Here is a 19,357-nt window from a genome sequence, read left to right on the forward strand (position 1 = left end):
CAACTAGGGAAAATGAACAAGCTTTCTGTGTTCTCCTTTGTTACTTAATGGAAAATCAGCCCTGCGGACTGTCACTAACACCCCTTCTGGGATCAAGGTACGCTGGTAAGCTATGACTTAAGCAACAGTGATGGACTGGACAGAGAAGGAAATCCATTCCATTGTGCAGCCACCTACGGGTAAGAGCCAAGATTTCAAAGCCAGAGTAACACCTCAAGAATGTTGGATTATTAATTTCCAACAAGGATATTTCTCTGCAAACCATACCTCATCGAGTTTCTGTTGAAAGAGCCGTTTAATTTCCTCTTTCTGTGCCTGGCAGTGGGTGAATAATTGTTGTGCTGTCCCCAGCAACTGAGCATTCTTTTCCTGGAAAAGTTGTTTAAAAACAAAAAAGAGAAAAAGAAAGCAGCAAAGTTTATGTCAGACTCCCACTGGAATCTGTGTGGGAAGGTCCATCTCAACAATTGGCATTTCAGTGATATAGATGCTTACACAGACAAGAAGAACTAGGAACCCTATCGTACGAGTGAGATCTATTAGCCCATGGCATGCTCTTCCAAGATAAGCACAGGAAGTCCCATCACCTGAAATATTAAAAACTGTACTGGACAGTTAAGAATGGTCCTGCACTAGAAAAGAAGAGGAACTAGACTTCTTCATAGACCCTTCCCTTCTCTAACTTCTGCAGTTCTATATTTGCTAGAGTTTAACATTGTGGGTGAAACCATATTTTAAAACAAAGTACACAGATATTTATTTATAGGCTTTTTTGTAGTATTAATCGGGATAATCTCTCAGCAGCTCAAGTGCCAACCACATTTTATATATGAGAAACTGAAACACAAAGAGATTAAGTGACTCATCAAGGACACACACTAAGTCTGTGGCTGAGTTGGGAACAGAACACAGATCCCCCAAGTTCAAACAGAACATTCTTCTTCCAAGAATTTCAGTAAACAAAAGTATATCAGGGAAAAATCAGAAATATGTTAAGTCAAATTTTTAATATAGAATTCCTTACACTATCTGCTCTCCCTTTGATTTCTAGGACAATTCATGGATAGAACATTCACCAGACCACCACAAGGACTCCTTACTCCCAGGCTCCCTATACCTGCCAAGGACAGGAGTACACCTGGGCAAAGAGGTTCAAATTTCTATGAAATACAAGAGTGTGGAGGAAGAAAGAAGCCACAAATTTGTGATTCTTCCCCATTTATCTCCCAGTTCTAGAGGAGATTTCTGCAGAAGCAAAGTATTCACTACCAAGGGTTGAAGAAAGGAAAAAGAAGGGGCCTTGCACTCATGAGCTATCTATCCATCTGGTTAAGGAGCAGTGTTCTACACGTGGGGAAAAATACAGGAGTATTACATTTGACCACAATCAATTCTCTCCCCCACCCCCCTTGTCACCTACTCCAAGGATTTTGGGAAGGAAGAATGCACAGTCACCACGGCACTAAACCCATTGCTTAGGTGAGGCTGTGAAATCATTTGTGCTAGGAACACCCAGCATTTCATTAAGAGTTACAGCCAGTACAGTAGCTGCTAGCTCCATCTAAAGGTACATTAGTATACTAGCACTTAAGAAGCTTTATTAAAAAAAGTTACATTTTAAAAAAGGTTTTCATAAGAAGACACAAAGTCAGAGGCAGTATTATAACCAGTACATACCACAGAACAAGTTATTTAGCCAGAGCAGTTTTGGATTCAGGTTTCACAATTCTTAACTAGTGATTCTCTCAGTGCCCAGTGCTACACTCCATGAAGAGATTTTGACTTACAGAGTTTCACATTTCAGTTTCCCCAAGGGACCAAAAGGTGTCAGATACCATCACCAGCTTGCCCTCCTCCATACAGTCTGAAATCACAACTCCAGTATACAGCACAATAGGCTGTGCAAGTGGACAGAATTAACTTTATCCGGCCATTTTCCTGACACCAAACGTGAACAGGAGGATTTTTTTGTCCCGTTTCTTAGGGGACCATAAGCCGAAGCAGTAGGGGACTGTCAAACATCACTGACAATGGCTCAAAGCACTTCTTGCACAGTGAATGCAGCAAGTGGCATTTCGCTATTCTCAGCCAAGGGGTAACACCAGCCTTCTCATCTGGAGAACAGTGCAAATTCTATAAAGTCTGTGAAACTTTATGCTATTACCCTGAATTGCGCATCTCATAAAACCCACCACATCCTAGGAATAATCCAGCAGCATTCTTCTCTGAGACTGCCAGAGGCCTAGAAATGGAAGACCCAAGGCGTTGAAGGTTAGAATTTTACTGTGTAGGCAGAGTTGTGTAGAGGAACCATTATTCTGGTTCCATACTTGTAATCCCTATTTACGAGGGCATTAATTAATTCCCTAACAGGCAAAATCACGAAGGAAAAGATATTTGGTTAGTGAACTTGTACTCCTTCTGCTGGACAGAGAGCTCTACTGCAGCAGAATACTGGCTGGGAGACTTTTTTCCTCAGCAAGTATTTATTAATTTTACCCAAAAATGCATTTTTTTTCAGGCACGGAAACTATTTGCAAATTCAGTAAACAGTTTTAGCCAAAAAACCTGAAAAGTTTCAGAAATGTCAATTGGACTCAACATTTTGTTTGAATCAACCCAAGCAAAAGTTTTGATGTTTCATTTTGTTGAGGGGAAAAAAAAAAAAAAACAGAAAAAAAAATCAGTTTGGGCTCAAAACAATCAAGGGGTGGGTTTTTTTGGTTCAGCTACTGCACCAAATACTTATTTGCTCAGCTGTAGCTGGAAGCTCATGCATAATAACTTTTTACAACTAACACGCTTTCCATTAGGCCCTCAAGTACCTTATAAAGATCCCTCTAGGTTTTTATAACATGCCCCAACACCTATTCAGGGACTTATGGCTATTTTATCCAACCTGCTGTTGAGTGTTAGCTATTCCTTTACTTTTTGTTTTAGTTCTTCCATTTATTATAAGGTGAACAAACCAACTTCTTGATGTTAAATTAGTTTGAGGGTTATAGTCTAGGGTTCATTCCAGTTCCTGGTTTCTGCACATACTACTGTAGTAGACATTTTGACTCTGAGGGATTAGCTTTCAATGGACACTATTCCAGAAAACCAGAATAAGGGCTATTTTATATTCTCTAGCACAATTTTATTGTCCCATATGACCCATCTGCGATCTCAGAATAGCACTTACTGAGCCACAATTACCTGACAGAGATTGGAAAAGACCATCTCATGTAACTTTTGGTCACCTCCTCTCCTGAAGCTCATCAAGGAAAGAACTGTTGTTGAAACGGTGGCACTTTAAAGTGTGACACTACTTTCTCTTCAAAGTCACGTTTCTAAGTGCTATCTGTCTGCTATTGTTTAGTGTTGGGAGAACCCTCATTTTCATCTGTACAGGTGATCCCATATTCAGGCAAATAGCTCAACCATATTTAACAGAGTTTAACGAAAAGGAATTTAACAATTAATTAAATCTGGACAATCCTGTGAAAAAAGTGAACATTTTAACCCCATTTTACAGGGACAGAGAGGCAAAGAAACTTCATCAAGGTCACACAGTAAATTAGTGGCATGTCTGAGAATAGAAAACAGGACTCACAGTCCTGTGCCTTAACCAAAAAGGCATCGTCTTTCTTAAGCAGGGCCCTTTAACTCTGTCAGGGGCTACAGTGAATTAGGTAAATACAGACCCGGAATTCTGGGTCTCTGTGGCATTTTCTCAAATATCTATGGAAGGGGATGCAGAGGCTGTACACCTATAGCTAGAAATTGTCAGGAAACCAATTTAAAAAAAAAAGAAAAAAGCCACTCACCTTTTCCTGCTCCAGTAACTGTTGTAGGTTTGCTTTGTACTGAGGAGTTTTCATGTACGCCATGAACTGCATGTATTGGATCTTAAAAGAGTCTGTAACACAAATACGTGGATGACAACTTTATTTGGCGGAAGGGGAGGAAAAACAATTGAAGACTCATATTTTGGACTACGGTTTCTCTCTGCTGCCTTTTGCGTGGATAACACTGAAGCTCTAGCACTCACTTTGGTGAATGCTGAAAGCTCCTAGTTACAATGCAGGCGGAGCTCAGTTATTTTAAATACAATAGTTTTGCACTCTCTTTTGCTCTAGGAATGGTTATTCCAGTAATTGCTTTCCTTTGCAGGAAAAATAATGTTTTAAGAAAACTAACCTGGAACTTTCTCCAATAGCATATTACTTAGAGTCTTAGCTGGTCTGTGTGTCATCCATTAACCACATAGATTAGCTCCCTCATTATAACATTTCTAAGAGCACATTTTCAGGAAGCAGACAGGAAGCTGATGGACCCTAATTATGTGTGCGTGTTGAAAAAGGAGTTTCTTAATGGACTTTAATGCAAGCATGAGCAATAAAACAGGCAACCCATTATAATCATGATAGAAATGCACTCAGAGTGCTCCAGCATCCTTCCAGTCTCACAGCCTGGCGTCATCCTACTCCTCCTCCTTCACAGCTAAATAGCTGATAAACTCTACTTGTTCTTTACAATACCCCAAAATTCTCCCTCTTCCTCTCCATCCTCACTGCCAAAACCTTGGTCCGTGCTCTGGGCATGTCTTCCCTTAATTAACTGTAATCTCCCTAATCACAATGCACCCCTCAAGCCATGGCTAAAGTCATCTTTCTCACCAATTCCCTCCCACCATGACAGTACATTCCTTGATCTCTTCACTGACTTCCAATTTCTTCCTAACCTTCAAGGCGCTGTTTCTTACACAGAACTCACCCCTTGTTGCTTCCTATACTTTGCCATTTTAACTCATCTTACTGCTCTCCAGGTCTCCCCCTAGAAAGAATGCCACATCTTTTCCTCACGCCATCTTTTACATCTACAACAGACTCCCTGACCATTATAGCCTCACTGTCCTCCAAACCCTGAGAGCATCTGATTTTGTTTTTCTACTTTGCTTTCTGGTTCTGGGAAAACACAGTTCTGCCCCCCATATTCCTTATTCATTAAGTTAAAGCACTATCTTATTTTAAAATAATGCAGAGTTGTTTCTGGACGAGCAGTGTTTGTCTGGGAAAGTAGTACGGCTTCCTGATGAACCCAAGCTCCTTTTCTCTCGTGCCACATGAGAGCTGAAACCCAGCCAAATGCAGTAAACGTAGACCAAAGCTTCAACTTTAGCAACATGCAAAAGAACGAACACACTGGCAATGGTGGAGGCTGGAAGAGAGCTGGCAGGTGCTCCCTTCCCTTCTGCAATGTTATGTATGCAAGACAAAGACTCACTGTAGGAACAACCTCTCCTTAGTTATCAGAGGTTTAGCATCTTCAGTGTAAAGGTTCTAGTAACAAGCAACATTGTTGCCAACATGGTCCAAATTTTTAAGATGACATTTTATTGACTTGTGTTTTAGTGCTAGTGAAATACCCCATTTAAAAAGGCAATGGAGACTAAATCTGATTTATCTACAAGATACATACAGCATGCACCACCTTTGCCCATGCCCCAGTGAACCTCATAATCATTCTGAAGGGACTATCCCTAAGAGCAAAATGGCCTTGCATGGCACATTCAGTCCTCTGCTGGAATTGCCAACAAAGGGGATATCAGGCCATTTGTTATGTAGGAAACAAAATAAGACACACCCCCCAACCCGTTTCACAAAGGCCAAACAGCTGCCAGAGTACTGATTTTAGGGGACCTCAGGTGAAATACTCCATATCCCATTACCAATATATTTTGCGCTTCACTGTTTTGTATTAAAATATACCTTCCTTCCCCCAAAATTAAAGCTTTAGTGTTTCAGTTTGCCTTGAATCTTTATAGCACAGCAATGTGATACATTACAACCACCACCCAGACAGCAAACTGTGATCAACCCATTATTTACTCCTTTCATTCTCTATGCATCAGGAGGGGAACTCTTACCTAGCAGCTTCTGTAGTGCAGGTGGGGTAGGAGTCACCAACAGTTGGTTAGATGAATGCCGTTGCACTTTAGGAGGTAGTTGGTAATATGGACTATGAGGTGACTTGTATGCATCTAGAGGAGAAAGTAATGCAGATCACATTTTAATAATGAAACATAGCAAATGAGGAAAATGCCCTTTGCCATCAGGGAATATGTTTTTTACAGCACAGGACCCGGTAACTTGGCTAAGTCCCTCTCATGCAACAGATCAGCTTTCGAAATACACTCAGGATTTGTGCCCAATACATCAGTGAAGGCAAACTCTGCCAATCCCGCTGTTCTACCGCTTTCTGGAGACGTCTGGATTAACATTAGCAGCCAGCTGTCTGAGTGTCAATCATCCCAGCTGGAAAGCAGGTGATACAATGACACAATGCAATAGGAAACAGGGAGAGGAGGTATGCAAAACTGACTGGAAAGATTTAGAAGTCTGTGGTCTCCGAATAAAGAGCTCTGAGCATTCACTCTTAAGAGTAAAAACTTTCCTGGACACTAATTGAGACTCATATGGAAAAAGGCTCTTCCGCTGACAACTGCTGAGCTCCTCAGCTTACCCTGAGGAGAGGATGAGGGTGTCTGTGACACAGTTTGAGCATGCAGAAGCTCTAGTGCAGTTTGGTTCTTCTTGGTCTTGCGCTCTGTATTTGCAGCGTTCATTTTCTTGGGACGCCCTCGCTTCCGCCCTGCCATTTTCCTTCCTTTCTTACTCAGCTTCTTCTTACGTGCTTTGGAGGGGGATGTCTTTTTAACTGCATTTGTCCCAACTTTTTCTTCTTCAGCACCAGAATCCTAAAGAAATTTTAAAGAGAAAAAGCTTTCTAATATTTAGCGGTTTACATTTGCAGAATCTCAGTTCATCTTTACCACCCCCTTTTGAAATAAGCAAGTATCAATCCCATTTTACAGAAAGAAAACCGAGGCACACAAAGATTATGTAATTTGCCTAAGGCTACAAAGAGTTAGTGGTTAGATCTGGGATTAGAATTGTCCCTGGCACCCAGTATGCTATGTTCAATCTACTACACTGCCTCTCCTCTGGATCTAGCCATTACAGAGCAGGGTTTCCCAAACTGATCCACACAAACTTGCTGCTCACGGGGAGCCTTATTTCAAGCTACTAAACTGCACTGAAATAAAAGCTGAAGTCGCATTCAAAATTTTCCTATTACTTTTCCATGTGAGCAATTGCTGCTTTTATAACAGGGGTGTTAGGCAACTGCGAATAGGAAGGGAGGTAGCTTGTGCATTTATGGCTGGGAAAGCATGTGGTCCACATACCAAACTATTAAAATGTGGCATGGCCCTTGAAGATGTTTAAGAACCCCCTACTCAAGACTAAGGGCATGTTAACACAGTGAATGAGACCAGAAAAACTACTCTGGAATAAACTATTCCAGAAGAGCTCACAACCAGCACTAATTATTCTGGAATAAAGTGACTTTTATTGCTGAGCAGTGTATCCATGCAGAGAGCTCTTCTGGAATAGATCTTCAGATCAAACTCCCTATGTAGACAAGCTTTTATTGTTGGTGCAGCCCGCAAGCTTGCGCGATAATAAAGAGAACATGTTTTTGTGTAAATATCCAAGAGGGAGTTGACCTTGTTTTCTCGCACCTTCGTTGGAGTAGTTGTGTTGCTCTTGTTTTCTCTTTGCTGACGACGTCTAGCTGCCTCTTGTTCCTCCTAAAGGCAATTTAAACAATGGCATTAAAATATATCCACAAATAAGCCCAAAAGATAGTTGCTATATTCTCTCTTTTGAAGTACAGACTCCAATCTTGCCACGCTAGCCAAGGGATAGCCAAGGATAATCACTCTGACTGTTAATAAATGACAGAACATCTTTTCTTAGTAGTCAGGAAGACACTGACTTACCCTGTTCCACACAATAGCAGGTGGAAAAGGAAGACAACCTGAATTAGCTTTATGAGCGACACTATATTCCCATGGCAGTCTCCTAAACAGCATCTATGCAGATAAGCAACCATAAGGGAGGGAGAGAGGGCCACAGACTTTCCACCCTAATGAGTAGGTCTTTGTACTTTTAAAAAAAGCCTCTGTTAAAACATCAGTGGCATTATCTATAAACCTACATTTCATGTATTGTTGCATCACTGCAGCATCTTTAAGGGCCTTACCATATCAAGCCATGAACCAACTCTTTGAAAGAGAGACTAATTAAATCCTAGCCAAGTCTGTAGATAAGACAATCAAGATGAAAACCAGCTGAAAACGCATGAGTCCTGCCTAGTCACTAAGGACACGAAACTCCAGAGCTCCACAAACACTTCCTTGTTCTCGCCAGATGAGGTTTAATGTGTTGATAATTCTACCAACTATAATATCTTTAGGAACTAAGTAAAAGTCAGTCAGGTTGGATTATGGTAAACTCAAACTCTCTCAGTTAGCATCTTCATCGTTAGCAGGCAGGAAACTGCCAAAAAATAGTTTATGTGATTAGTTCACAAATATTTGAAGACAAAATTTGGTGGGTTTTCTCCATGCTTAGTGTCAAAATCTCTCTCTCACAAATTTGAAATCAACAGTCCAAAACCCACAAACCTAACAGCTACCATTAACCCCAATCTCAAATGCCATTAGAGGTCAGGTTTGGAAGACAATGACTGAGCCCTAAAGCTTGACATTAAGAGGCTCCACAAATGCAGGATGTTTTCTAGATTGATACAAGAAAAGTCTAGCCATTTGTCATGTGTAGTTTACATCTAAGCCATCATCTTTCACCACTATTTAATATGTCCCATTTAGTGAGACACAATGTCTCAAAAACCCCTGAGTTTTGAATTCCATGCACTGCAGTAAAGCACAGTGATCAATGACATAGGTTACATTTCCAAGTGAAGGGTAGGTCCAAAAGTAATAGCGGAGAGGGCCCTTCTTCAAAAACTCCCTAACTGACGAGACTCAGCATTGAGACAGGAGAATTAAGCCATCATTACATTCTTAAAATCTGGCCTGTTAATGTTATTAACGTTTAATAATACTTTAAATACAATGCAAGTGGAAAACTGCAAGGGCTCTCGGCTTCCCTGATACATTTTTAAGAATTATTTTATTTGGATGTGCTGTAAAAGTACCACTGCAGTCACGAGTTACTTCATTCCAATATGATTAATTATCTACAGATATTGTCTCTTGATGAGCTTGAAACATATTTCCCCATCTGCCTCTGATGTCTTTATAAAGCTAATGCTTAAAACGATCATACTAGACGTTTCATTACTCTGAATACATTATAAAAAAATTAAACATAACTTACCCTGAGTTTTGGATTTTTGAGACTAGAAAAATAGTTTTCAAGCTGAAAAGGGAACGATAAGACAGTCATTATACATCTCAGAATACACTGATGCGTAAAACACTGATTTCTAACAGGAGTACAAAATTGCAGCTGTTCTGACCATTTTCCCCTTTGATAAGCTACATCAAGAAGCTATTTCCATTTCATTCTTTCTGGAAAGAAGCAAACATGCTGTAGTGGGACACAGTCCAAGCCTCAACATGGTTTATCATCTTCAATGCAGCACGTCCTTATTATAAAGCTTTGTGTTATATATCTCTAGTCACCAGAAGGTTATTTTCAATAGGAGGCAAATCTACTCTAGTACTGAACTAAAATAAAACATTTATCTCCATTCTAACATACACATCTTTAACACAGGCAAACTAGAGCAGATTTACAAAACAAGGTTGTACAAGCATGTTACCAAAATTCAGATCATGAAGGTGAAGTGTTTCTTCACAAAATAAGAGTTACATTTCTATGGACTTGGTTTATGAAGCAAAAAAATAAAGATGACTGCACGGACACATTTAAGATGTCTAGGCTAATGCTAAAGCAACTCAAAGTTTAATTCAGATTGAGAATTATCATCAAGTATCCTGATGCCCTAGCATGAGATGCTTCACACATTTATTATACAACACACACTGAATTTTTTTTTAAATTTCCTCTATAGAGTCTTTACTCAGAATGAAATAGCTATTATGTACAAAAAGCACCAGCAGAGTCAGTGAATTATAATGCTAGAGGCAGGGCCGCCCGGGGGGAGAGTGGGGGAGGGGGGCAAGTGGGGCAATTTGCCCCAGGTCCCGGAGGAGCCCCCACGAGAATATAGTATTCTATAGTATTGCAACTTTATTTTTTTAATGGAAGGGGCTCCCGAAATTGCTTTGCCCCAGGCCCCTGAATCTTCTGGGTGGCCCTGGCTAGAGGAATTTATATTTCTTCATATGACTGGTTTATTTACATACAGACAACCACAGAGCTACACCGAATTGCATCCTTTGAGAAGCCTGCTGCACTGAAGGAATAAAAAGCTAACTATAACAAAGTTGAAGTGGAATTTGGATACGTGTATGCACGCTAAGAGACTAAGCTGTGAGACTAAACTGTCCCCCACCTCCAAGAGCCATAATGCATGTCCATAAATGGAAAAGGAAGATAAGGAAGAACCCCAAGAATTCCAGAGTATGAGACTAACACGATGCTTCCAAGGGAAAAATGAAACTTTCACTGGCCTATGTTTATACTCACTATGGTGCGATCAATAGTATGCAGGTAGTAAGAAACTGGTTTCCCGGTCCATGAAACCGACCCTTTCAGTGGTGATAACTCCACAACTCTCATTATAGTGCCAATATCTGAAGGAAAAAAGGCTAGTTAGGAAATCAAGGTGAGCCCCATTTCCCACTCACATTTATCAAAATTAAAAGTGACCCAGCAGTTTCAGAACTGTGTTTTAACATAGCAAAGATAGTCTTAGCATACTGAATGCCTTCTACCCAGCCAAGCCAGTCCACGCAGGAACTCTGATCAGGTGCTCCGTGGATTTCACACACACGCACGCACTCAAAGTGATCTATGTGGAATAACACACAGAGCCCTAATGCCAAGTGAGTAAATCCTTTCCTAAAGAGGATATATTCAGTCATATTATATGGTGCTAATTAACTGCTCAAACAGACCTGGAAACACTGTGGTCTAATTTATATACTTTAAGTAATTCCGTACTTTTTCCACATATCACTCGAGTTTAGGTAAAAATCTGTGATATGCAAAATGTATATTTAGGATATACATATTGGGGATTGGTCCTGCTTTGAGCAGGGGGTGGGACTAGATGACCTCCTGAGGTCCCTTCCAACCCTGAGATTCTATGATTCTATACACAGTGTATTGTTTTTATTCTTCTTGCAGATACTCAGGCATTCTGGAGTAAGAGTAGCTACAGTGGGCTTTCAATCTGACAAAGAGCCCAGCTATGCTTCCAAAACAACTTGTTCAAGGGACCCACTGACAAGACAGCTACAACAGGATAGACAGGGCCTTAATTTTGTTGGAAAGGGGTCACATATCCAGGCTAAAGCTTTGACTGCAACCAAGGCCTTAAGCCTAGCTACAGCATACTGCTGGGTCACATCTACATAACAAATTGTAACCACCAAATGCCTGAGTGAACGGAATGACTGTGTCGGAGAGATTACAGATACTTATTTCTACTGAAAGACGCTGATCCAACCGAGAGTCTGAGGATACATATATACTGCCCACCGGATCGGCGGGTAGTAAATCGATCCACGAATCGATGCCCGTACTCCACCTCAGCAGGAGGAGTAAGCAGCATCGACGGGGGAGCTGCGGCAGTCGACTCGTTGCCGTGAGGACAGCCAGGTAAGTCGAACTAAAATACTTCAACTTCAGCTATGCGAACAGACCAGCCCTGAATGTATATGAACATTATATACTGACAAATCTGAGGTTTAGGATACAGTCAGTATGATCACTAGTTTAACAAAAAATTTTAAAAGTTTTTGGTCTGTCCCAAAGTCTCCCCTCTCACTATACCCCGTTTAACGATTTTTCCCCCTCCAGAAGAGGAATTAAGAATGTCCCAAAGAAGCTGGATTACAAAGAGCTTTAAAAGAAGGTAACATTATTGTCACCAATGCAGTTTTATTAACTAAGCATTTAACAGGACAGATTTTAAAAGCAAAGCAACAACGGGGGCAGACTGTGCCCCAGCTGTGTCACATCAGGGCAAAAACTGGTGAGATGAATGTATGAAGGACCAGAGAGCAAGAGAATGCACTTTCCTATCATGTCGGGGAAATGCAGATTTTGGTGCCATGAGCTCTAAGTAGACAGCATTTCCCTAAAAGGTACCATTTTTTAAAAAAAGCCATTAAGATTGGAACGAGGCCCAGACTTAGAACACTTGCAGGCATATTTATTTGATATTGTATTTCCCATGTAAATTAGTAATTGGATGAGATTAGGTCCTGTAATTGAATTTCCACACTTTTTCTCTGTACCCAATATTTGAAGGTCATTTCCTCTGAGGCCTTCTTATCTGAATTCCTATAGCAGTTTGTTTTTAGGGAAAGTAAACTCCACTGCAGAGGGTTTGAGAGAGGGAGCCATTTTGGTCAGTATGCAGCAGGCTGGATAAAATTAAGTGCTGATGACAAACTTTAGCTTTTAATACGCACGGTCTCATCAATACTTCGAGAGCTGTGACATGTCTCTCTCTCTGATATTTGGAAGGCACCTGTCAACTTGGTGTTTAACTTTAACATACAATAGTAGCTTTCTACTGAGCTTTTCCCCTTTAAAAAAAAAAAGTCATATATTGAACACCATAGTCACATTTAAGCAAAGAGAAAGGCCAATCTTACCACTCAAGTTTCGACTGTTTATTCTAAAGTTTAGAGGTGCAAAAGGCTTTGAGGACACGATTCTGCCACCTGGGAAAAAAGATACAAGTGATCCAGTTACCACTATTCTTTGACAAAAACCCTTTGGAGAAAAGTAGGGGCTATAGATTGCTTTATATTTAGTACCAGAATAGCAACCACGAGCAATTGCACTAACACCGAGTCACTTTAAAAAAGCTGGGGGGGGGGGGGGGGGAAATGTGTTTGTTTTTGGTAAAGATATAAAAAAATTAACCACTGACAACATCCAGCTATTCAAATAATGGTACCACCAGTGGCCCTTAGATAGGGCTTTTTCATGTACACATCTCAAAACATTCTATGAAGTATAATTATCCCCATTTTACAGTTGGGGAAATATAAGCCCAGAGGCTGTGACCCAGGAACCTCTTACTGGCAAGGGGAATGCAGGGGGTGCAGAGGAGTTAAAGGAATCTCCTGAGTGTGATATTTGCATTCTAGTTTACCAAAAGAGTGTCACCTGAGGTCTCACATAAAAGCTGATGTCACACTGATTAGCATCATTGCAAAACCCAAGCACGCTTATTATGCAAGGAGTCACGTATATACACTGAAAATTATGTTCTTAAATTCTGTGTCCAGGGGCTAATCACTGCCTGAAAAACAGATTATCCAGTTGTGTGTTTAAATGTAAATTAAATATTGTATAGTTCTCAGGGGCTCTTCATCTACCAGTCTGAACTGAATGCTAATGAAGGATTGTGAGAACTTCAGAGAGAGATAAGTAAGGAGGGGGGGAACTTGGGTGAGTGGGGGTGTTTACTCATCAAAGGTTTGATCTGGAATATTTGGGGATAAAGACAACACCCTTGGCACACTTCACTGAGGAAGTACATGGACAACAAGTTTGCTTTGTGAAAAAGGGGTCTTAACCAGGTTTGGATAAAAATGAAGAGAATAGCACGGGGGTGGGAAGGGGTGTGATAGACTTCTTTAGACAGGAGGTTAACAGTTTCGTCTGTAGAAAGTGTTATGATTTTGTTTTAAATGTAACCATGTGTTTCTAATATTCTTACTCACTATCACTTGTATCTCTGATCTTTGTGGGGGGAAAAACATTCTTGTTTTCACCATAAATGTATCTAAGTGCTGTGGTGTGAAGCAAAGTGGTGATCTTGAGCTGAAACTTACAACCTCTGGGAACAGTACGCTTGGTAATTCAGTGAGTGCTCAGTGGAGATGGGGCTGGACACTACAGGGAACACTCACAGGGTTCAGGGGTTCCCATCACTAGCTTGTGCAGAGGAAGTGACACTTTACAAGGCAGCACTTGTGTTGCCAGAGGCTGGTAGTTTCAAAGAGTTGATCCACAGCAGGCACAGGCAAGACTGCTTCACATTAAGGGCAGGTCGTGGTGAGGTGGCTCACAACCCCGGGTACCACCAGGGAGCGTCACAGAGATGAAGTGCCTTGTTGAAGGTCCTAGGAATGTAGGACCGCAAAGGATCTCCTGGGTCACTGAGTCCAGTCCCCAGCCACCAGTTAGAGTTGGGAAGAGAACCCAAGTCTCCTGATTCCCAGTCCAGTACCCCTACCTACTGGCACATGATCCTTCTATTAAATTAAATACAAATTAAAGCCCAACTCTGAAGTAAAGCTAGAGAATCAAACATACTGAAACTCTTCTGGCTTTGGTTGGTTTGTCTCACAGCTATAATGTTGTGGAATTTATTTATTTTATGCCTAAGCTTGGCCTCACAGGGAATATTCCTGTGTAAGTTTCACTTCCACAACTACTTAGAACTGTGACAGCCCACTCTATACATTTGCCTTACAAGAGCGGTTAAATAACTATTTTTGTACTATTTGTCACAACCAAGTTAAATTGTCACGTGTCTGAAGGACTGAAGGGCAGGAACAAAGTACTCCAGCCAAGTTAAAGACCATCATGACATCGCTGGACATTTCCAACTGCTAGCTTTTACAGCCCAACTTCTCAGGAGAAAAAAAACCCTGGGGATTTAACGGTAACACTTTCCATGTTCAAATATTACCTAATTAATACTCCACACCCACATGACATAGGTAAGTATAATGATCCCCATTTTAAACAAGAGAAACGGATAGACTGAGTGACTGCTCAGTGGCACAGTACAACTGAACTCTGGCTATTCTGGCTTCCAGAGCCATCCTTAATCCATGAGACCACATGGCCTCTCAATAAACTACAATTCACCTAATGAATTTAGTACTAGTTGAACATGCTGAATTGATCTTGCAGTGTGTCTATACTAAAAATAAAACAAAACCAAAAACCCATACACCCCGGCGCAGTGAGTTTCTCAGCCTGGGTCAACTGACTTGGGCTTATACTACGGAGCTAAAAATAACAGCGTAGCCATTTGGCCTCAGGCTGGAGCCTGGGCTCTGAGACCCAGTGAGCAGCATGGGTCTCAGAGTCCAAGACTCCAGCCAAAGCGGGAATGTCAACACTGCACTATACTACCTATTTTTTGCCCTGTAGCACAAGCCCCAGTTAGTTGACCCAGACTCAGATTTGCTGCCACAGGTTTCTTTTTGCAACACCCTTGGAGACTGAAACCTTATCCCTGCCAGAAGAGAGACAGCAGGAGCAGAGGCAATGCAAATTGCCCCAGTCACCAGTGTCCTTAAGGCCTGACATGAAAGGCCACCTATAGGAAGAGAAGGCAGTGCAGTCTCCAAGTCCATTTAGATCTTGGTCTATCTACTCAGACAAGAGGTAAAATCTCCAATTAGTCGCCATTGTGGTGGCTGTCCACAAGGAACAGAATGGAACCCACCAACCTGGCTTCAGATGACTGTAAATATATCACCACCACCGAGTATCTGAACCCCACAGATAGACGCAGAAGGATCAGTTTCCTCATTAATAACCCCCTGAACCATCCGAACCCAAGCATACCAGCACTGGTATAGTGCATAATAACCAGAAGAAAAAATGACTGAACAAAACAAAATGAGACCAATCATTTTGAACAACGAAATTGAGTAACGTGTGAAAAGCAAACTAGGATGAAAAGATTAATGGTTTAGAACTTCCAGTGTTAATCAAGGGAAGTGCTTTCTCCATCTTTTCTAATCTGTGGGCAAATTTGTAGGACAAAGATTTCTACCACAATCCTTCACTGTTTGGTTCTCAATGCGTTTTTCTATACAGCACAACAAAGGGCTCTGCAGACTGCAGTTTCAGAAGCACCGATCTAAGGTGTTAGTGCAGGTTAGGAATTTTTAAATATAATCTTAGTGTTATTTTAAGTACAGAACAAAGCTCTTTGAGCTTTAGATGTTGCCAAACTTGCATATAAATAGAGTATTTAAAAACTGAAAAATGCATTCAGGATTAAATATTCAAAAAACATTATGAAAGGTGCTGCCATGGAAATGCCCTTCTGTCATAGAAACAATTTGCATACATATATGGTAGGAACATTTAAAACACAATAGATCTTCTGGGGTGTCTCATGATTCCAAAAGACTTTTAAACTGGAAGCTGGTTTCTAGAGATAGCAAATCAGGAACAGACAGCACGCTGCAGCAGCTAGTAAACCCTGAATCTACTACTGCACAGAAAGAAAAAAAAAAGGCAGAATATTCAGCAGCTCCCACAGTGAACAGGAAACCAACGGAAAAGAGTTTAAGTTCGATGTGTTACCTTCCTTCATGTTTGCAAATCGCTCCTTCAGTTGGTGATCCACCTCAGGACCAAAGGCAAAATTATTCACAAAAATAACACTGCAAGATAATGGTCTAGTTATTAAATAGGAACAGACAAATGGCATCTTATTTTACACACACTGCTACCTCCATGCAATCAGCTACATTCTATGAACGATGCTCATGATTCTGAAACAAGAGAATGCTATATATCCTGAGGGCGTATAGCTATTTTACTTGAGAAACAGAAAATTTCTACTTGCAAGCTACACAAAGTAATAAGCTATAAATAGTATTCACAGTACTTATTTGCTGAAACGTTACATATGAAAAAGTATCATATTATGACACTTCATTTCATCAGATCAGCAGTTTCTGCACCATGAATTCATAAGTTAAGAACTACACTAGCAAGTTTCACGATCATAATATTAAAAGTATGTTCATCATGCCTCCATAATGCCTGGTGGCCTTTTTACAGTGCATGTGAACATACCTACTGCTACCATGTTTATGACACTTGTTAAATCAAACTTAAGGAGTGGTGACAGCCCATCTTGACAGATACCTATTGAATCCAATTATACCTTTGGTAATTTGAAGACGTATTTACAAGTAATAATTTATTTACAAAATACCCCCTGCCCCCACAAATGATGGTGAAATTCTACAGGCCTTTTCACAAGGTTAATACTAAGGCATTTGGGTTGAAAATCTTGTTCTCTTAGCTCTTTCTCAACAAGCCTTGCTGTCCCTAAGGCTGTCTTTGGCTCTATCCTACACTGGAAACATTTATGTCTTTCGTGGTTGAGGGATTAAATCTTGCAAGGGGCTCACCGCCCCTCAAAAATATTTAAGCCTTGAAAAGAGAAATCAAACAAGCTGCAAGAAGACATGGCCATGTAAAGATGAAAAGTGTCATGAAGTGGAAAAAAGAGACCTTCAGCCACAAGCAATAAGAAACAGGACACATTACAAATGGAGAATACACATGTTACACTGGGTGTAACTTTGAAAGCATTTAACTTTGGGTTGGATATTGTGTTTCCAAATGTTATCTATTCCCACTGGCTTCAGTGGGAAATAAGGATGCTTGACACCTCTCAGAAGATATTCAGCGCTTTGCAGGATCAAGATCTTCAGGACTTTTCTCAGCCAACGCCATCTATTTTATAAGAATTTATTTCTTTGCAAGTGAAACTAATTTGGATTCTTCTTTCCCCTTTTGGTGCCTCCATACACCACACACTTAAAGGGCACTAAGTTTAAGAGACGTAGCCAAAGCTATTTAAAAGCCACAATTTAAAAAAAAAAAAAAAATCTATGCCAATAAAAAAAAAGATCTTTGTTCTGCCCACACCTGCTCTTACAAATAGGGGAAACTTTTCTGGCAAGCAAGGCCAGTATGGGCTCCTTTCATCCTGCTTCCCACCCCTATGCAAAAAAATGTCTCCTGAGCATGGCCACATGTATTAAAGTCACTAGAGAATTTTAAGGGGAGAAGAGGAAAAATAAAAGTCCACTGAAATCTTTTTTAAATGTTCATTCTGATGGAATATTTACTATGCACATTGGAGACCAAAATAACTTGACTTTCCCCTTATTTGGTTTACTGCCTTTTCAGTGCAGACTGCTCAACCACAAGTGCAGACAGTATGAATAATAAATGCCACACATCTTGCTTAAGCATCAGCGGTTGTGAGAGCACAAATATGAATGAGAATTGTACGTGTGCAAAAGTGAACATGCATTTTTAGGAGTTTGAACTTTTGGAACTCCTATTATCTGCTTTGTTAGAAGCACAATTTCGATCAGGTAAGTGATGCTGTTGGATCGGGGATGGAATCATAAAACCCTTTAACTAAATGAAATAGCTAGGAGTGCTCTTAAAACAATCCAAGTGGCTACTATCATCATGAAGGCCATCACCTAGGATGCTCATGTAGCTTACAACAGAAAATGAAGGGGGAAATTTCACTTTATTAGGAAATTGAGCTGGGCCAAAATAGCAATTGATCAATCAAAAAATTATTTAAAACAGAAGATGCTGATCAATTTGCATTCACAAAACCTCAAATGACTAAGGCTTGAGGATGAAAAATTAATTTTTTGCTTTAAGAACTTTTGTGGCAGGGAGGAGATGGTTGTGGGCTGGTAGGAGGACAATCAACTGCATACTATTCGAAGTAACAAAGAATAGCATCATTTACTGCCACAGATCTACCAGTGTCTCCATGTGCAATAGGAAACAATCTATAGCAGAGGTCTGCTGAAGGGTAGGCCTGATCTGGACCCAAGCCCAAGAGGGTCGAATCAATTTCCAACCTGAACCTGATGCATTCATGCTGCCGCTGCCTCTTCTCCCAGGGATGCCTCTCCTCCTCCTGTCCTTGGAGTCAGTGTGGCAGTGGGTGCATGAGCCAGTGGCTGCATGCCCTGCTCCTGCCAACAGCTGCCCCCATTGCATTGCTTGTGCTGCAGAAGTGAGAGGTGCTATGACTCCTCAGCACACTCAGTCCATTGCAGTGTGCGTGCTGCTACGTAACAATGGCCAGCAGAAGCAGGGTATGTAGCCACTGCTGCACCACCCCACGGGCTGGAGGAGAGCCAACCCCACCCGAGCCAACACTGGAAATCAGGTTCTGTCGGGTTGCAGAGCTCTAATCTAAAGCCTACATTAAAAACTGTTCCAAAGAAATGGAAGAGAGCTGGAAGGGGTATAGAGGGATGTATGTGTAAAGATGCAAACAACTAATAAAGCAAAAGCAAAACCACACCACACTGCATGGCTGGGACAAGTCTGCCCACAAATTAAAAGGCAGCCCAAGAAGTCTAATTGGAATACATAATAAGGCAAAATTCAGCCTGGCAGACGCCTTTCCTGAGTGTGCTCTTAAACATGGTCTTGGAAACCGTCCATAATTTGCCACAGCCCTGAAGATTTTCAATGAGCCATTTTGTCAACTGTTTTCCATCTCTCCAAGAAAGGGGGTGGTCTAGGAGCACATCTGC

General features: G+C 40.9%; 1 protein-coding gene across 7 annotated transcripts in view; it reads right to left on the reverse strand.

Annotated features, from left to right (window-relative positions):
- DOT1L (DOT1 like histone lysine methyltransferase) overlaps nucleotides 1-19,357 on the reverse strand; it is a 129,009-nt gene that overhangs the window by 29,582 nt on the left and 80,070 nt on the right. For 6 of the 7 annotated variants that reach the window (XM_044998678.1, XM_044998676.1, XM_044998674.1 and 3 more), the window contains 9 exons: nucleotides 16,344-16,423; nucleotides 12,650-12,718; nucleotides 10,509-10,615; nucleotides 9,231-9,272; nucleotides 7,553-7,636; nucleotides 6,508-6,742; nucleotides 5,912-6,025; nucleotides 3,810-3,901; nucleotides 268-369 (listed from right to left, as the gene is read on the reverse strand). In XM_044998678.1, coding sequence (XP_044854613.1) covers nucleotides 268-369; nucleotides 3,810-3,901; nucleotides 5,912-6,025; nucleotides 6,508-6,742; nucleotides 7,553-7,636; nucleotides 9,231-9,272; nucleotides 10,509-10,615; nucleotides 12,650-12,718; nucleotides 16,344-16,423 — 925 coding nt within the window. The remainder of the gene's footprint in view (nucleotides 1-267; nucleotides 370-3,809; nucleotides 3,902-5,911; nucleotides 6,026-6,507; nucleotides 6,743-7,552; nucleotides 7,637-9,230; nucleotides 9,273-10,508; nucleotides 10,616-12,649; nucleotides 12,719-16,343; nucleotides 16,424-19,357) is intronic. The other variant, XM_044998673.1, reaches the window with a different exon arrangement.

Source organism: Mauremys mutica, chromosome 24 (genome assembly GCF_020497125.1).
Source record: "Mauremys mutica isolate MM-2020 ecotype Southern chromosome 24, ASM2049712v1, whole genome shotgun sequence".
Taxonomy (NCBI): Eukaryota; Metazoa; Chordata; order Testudines; family Geoemydidae; genus Mauremys; species Mauremys mutica.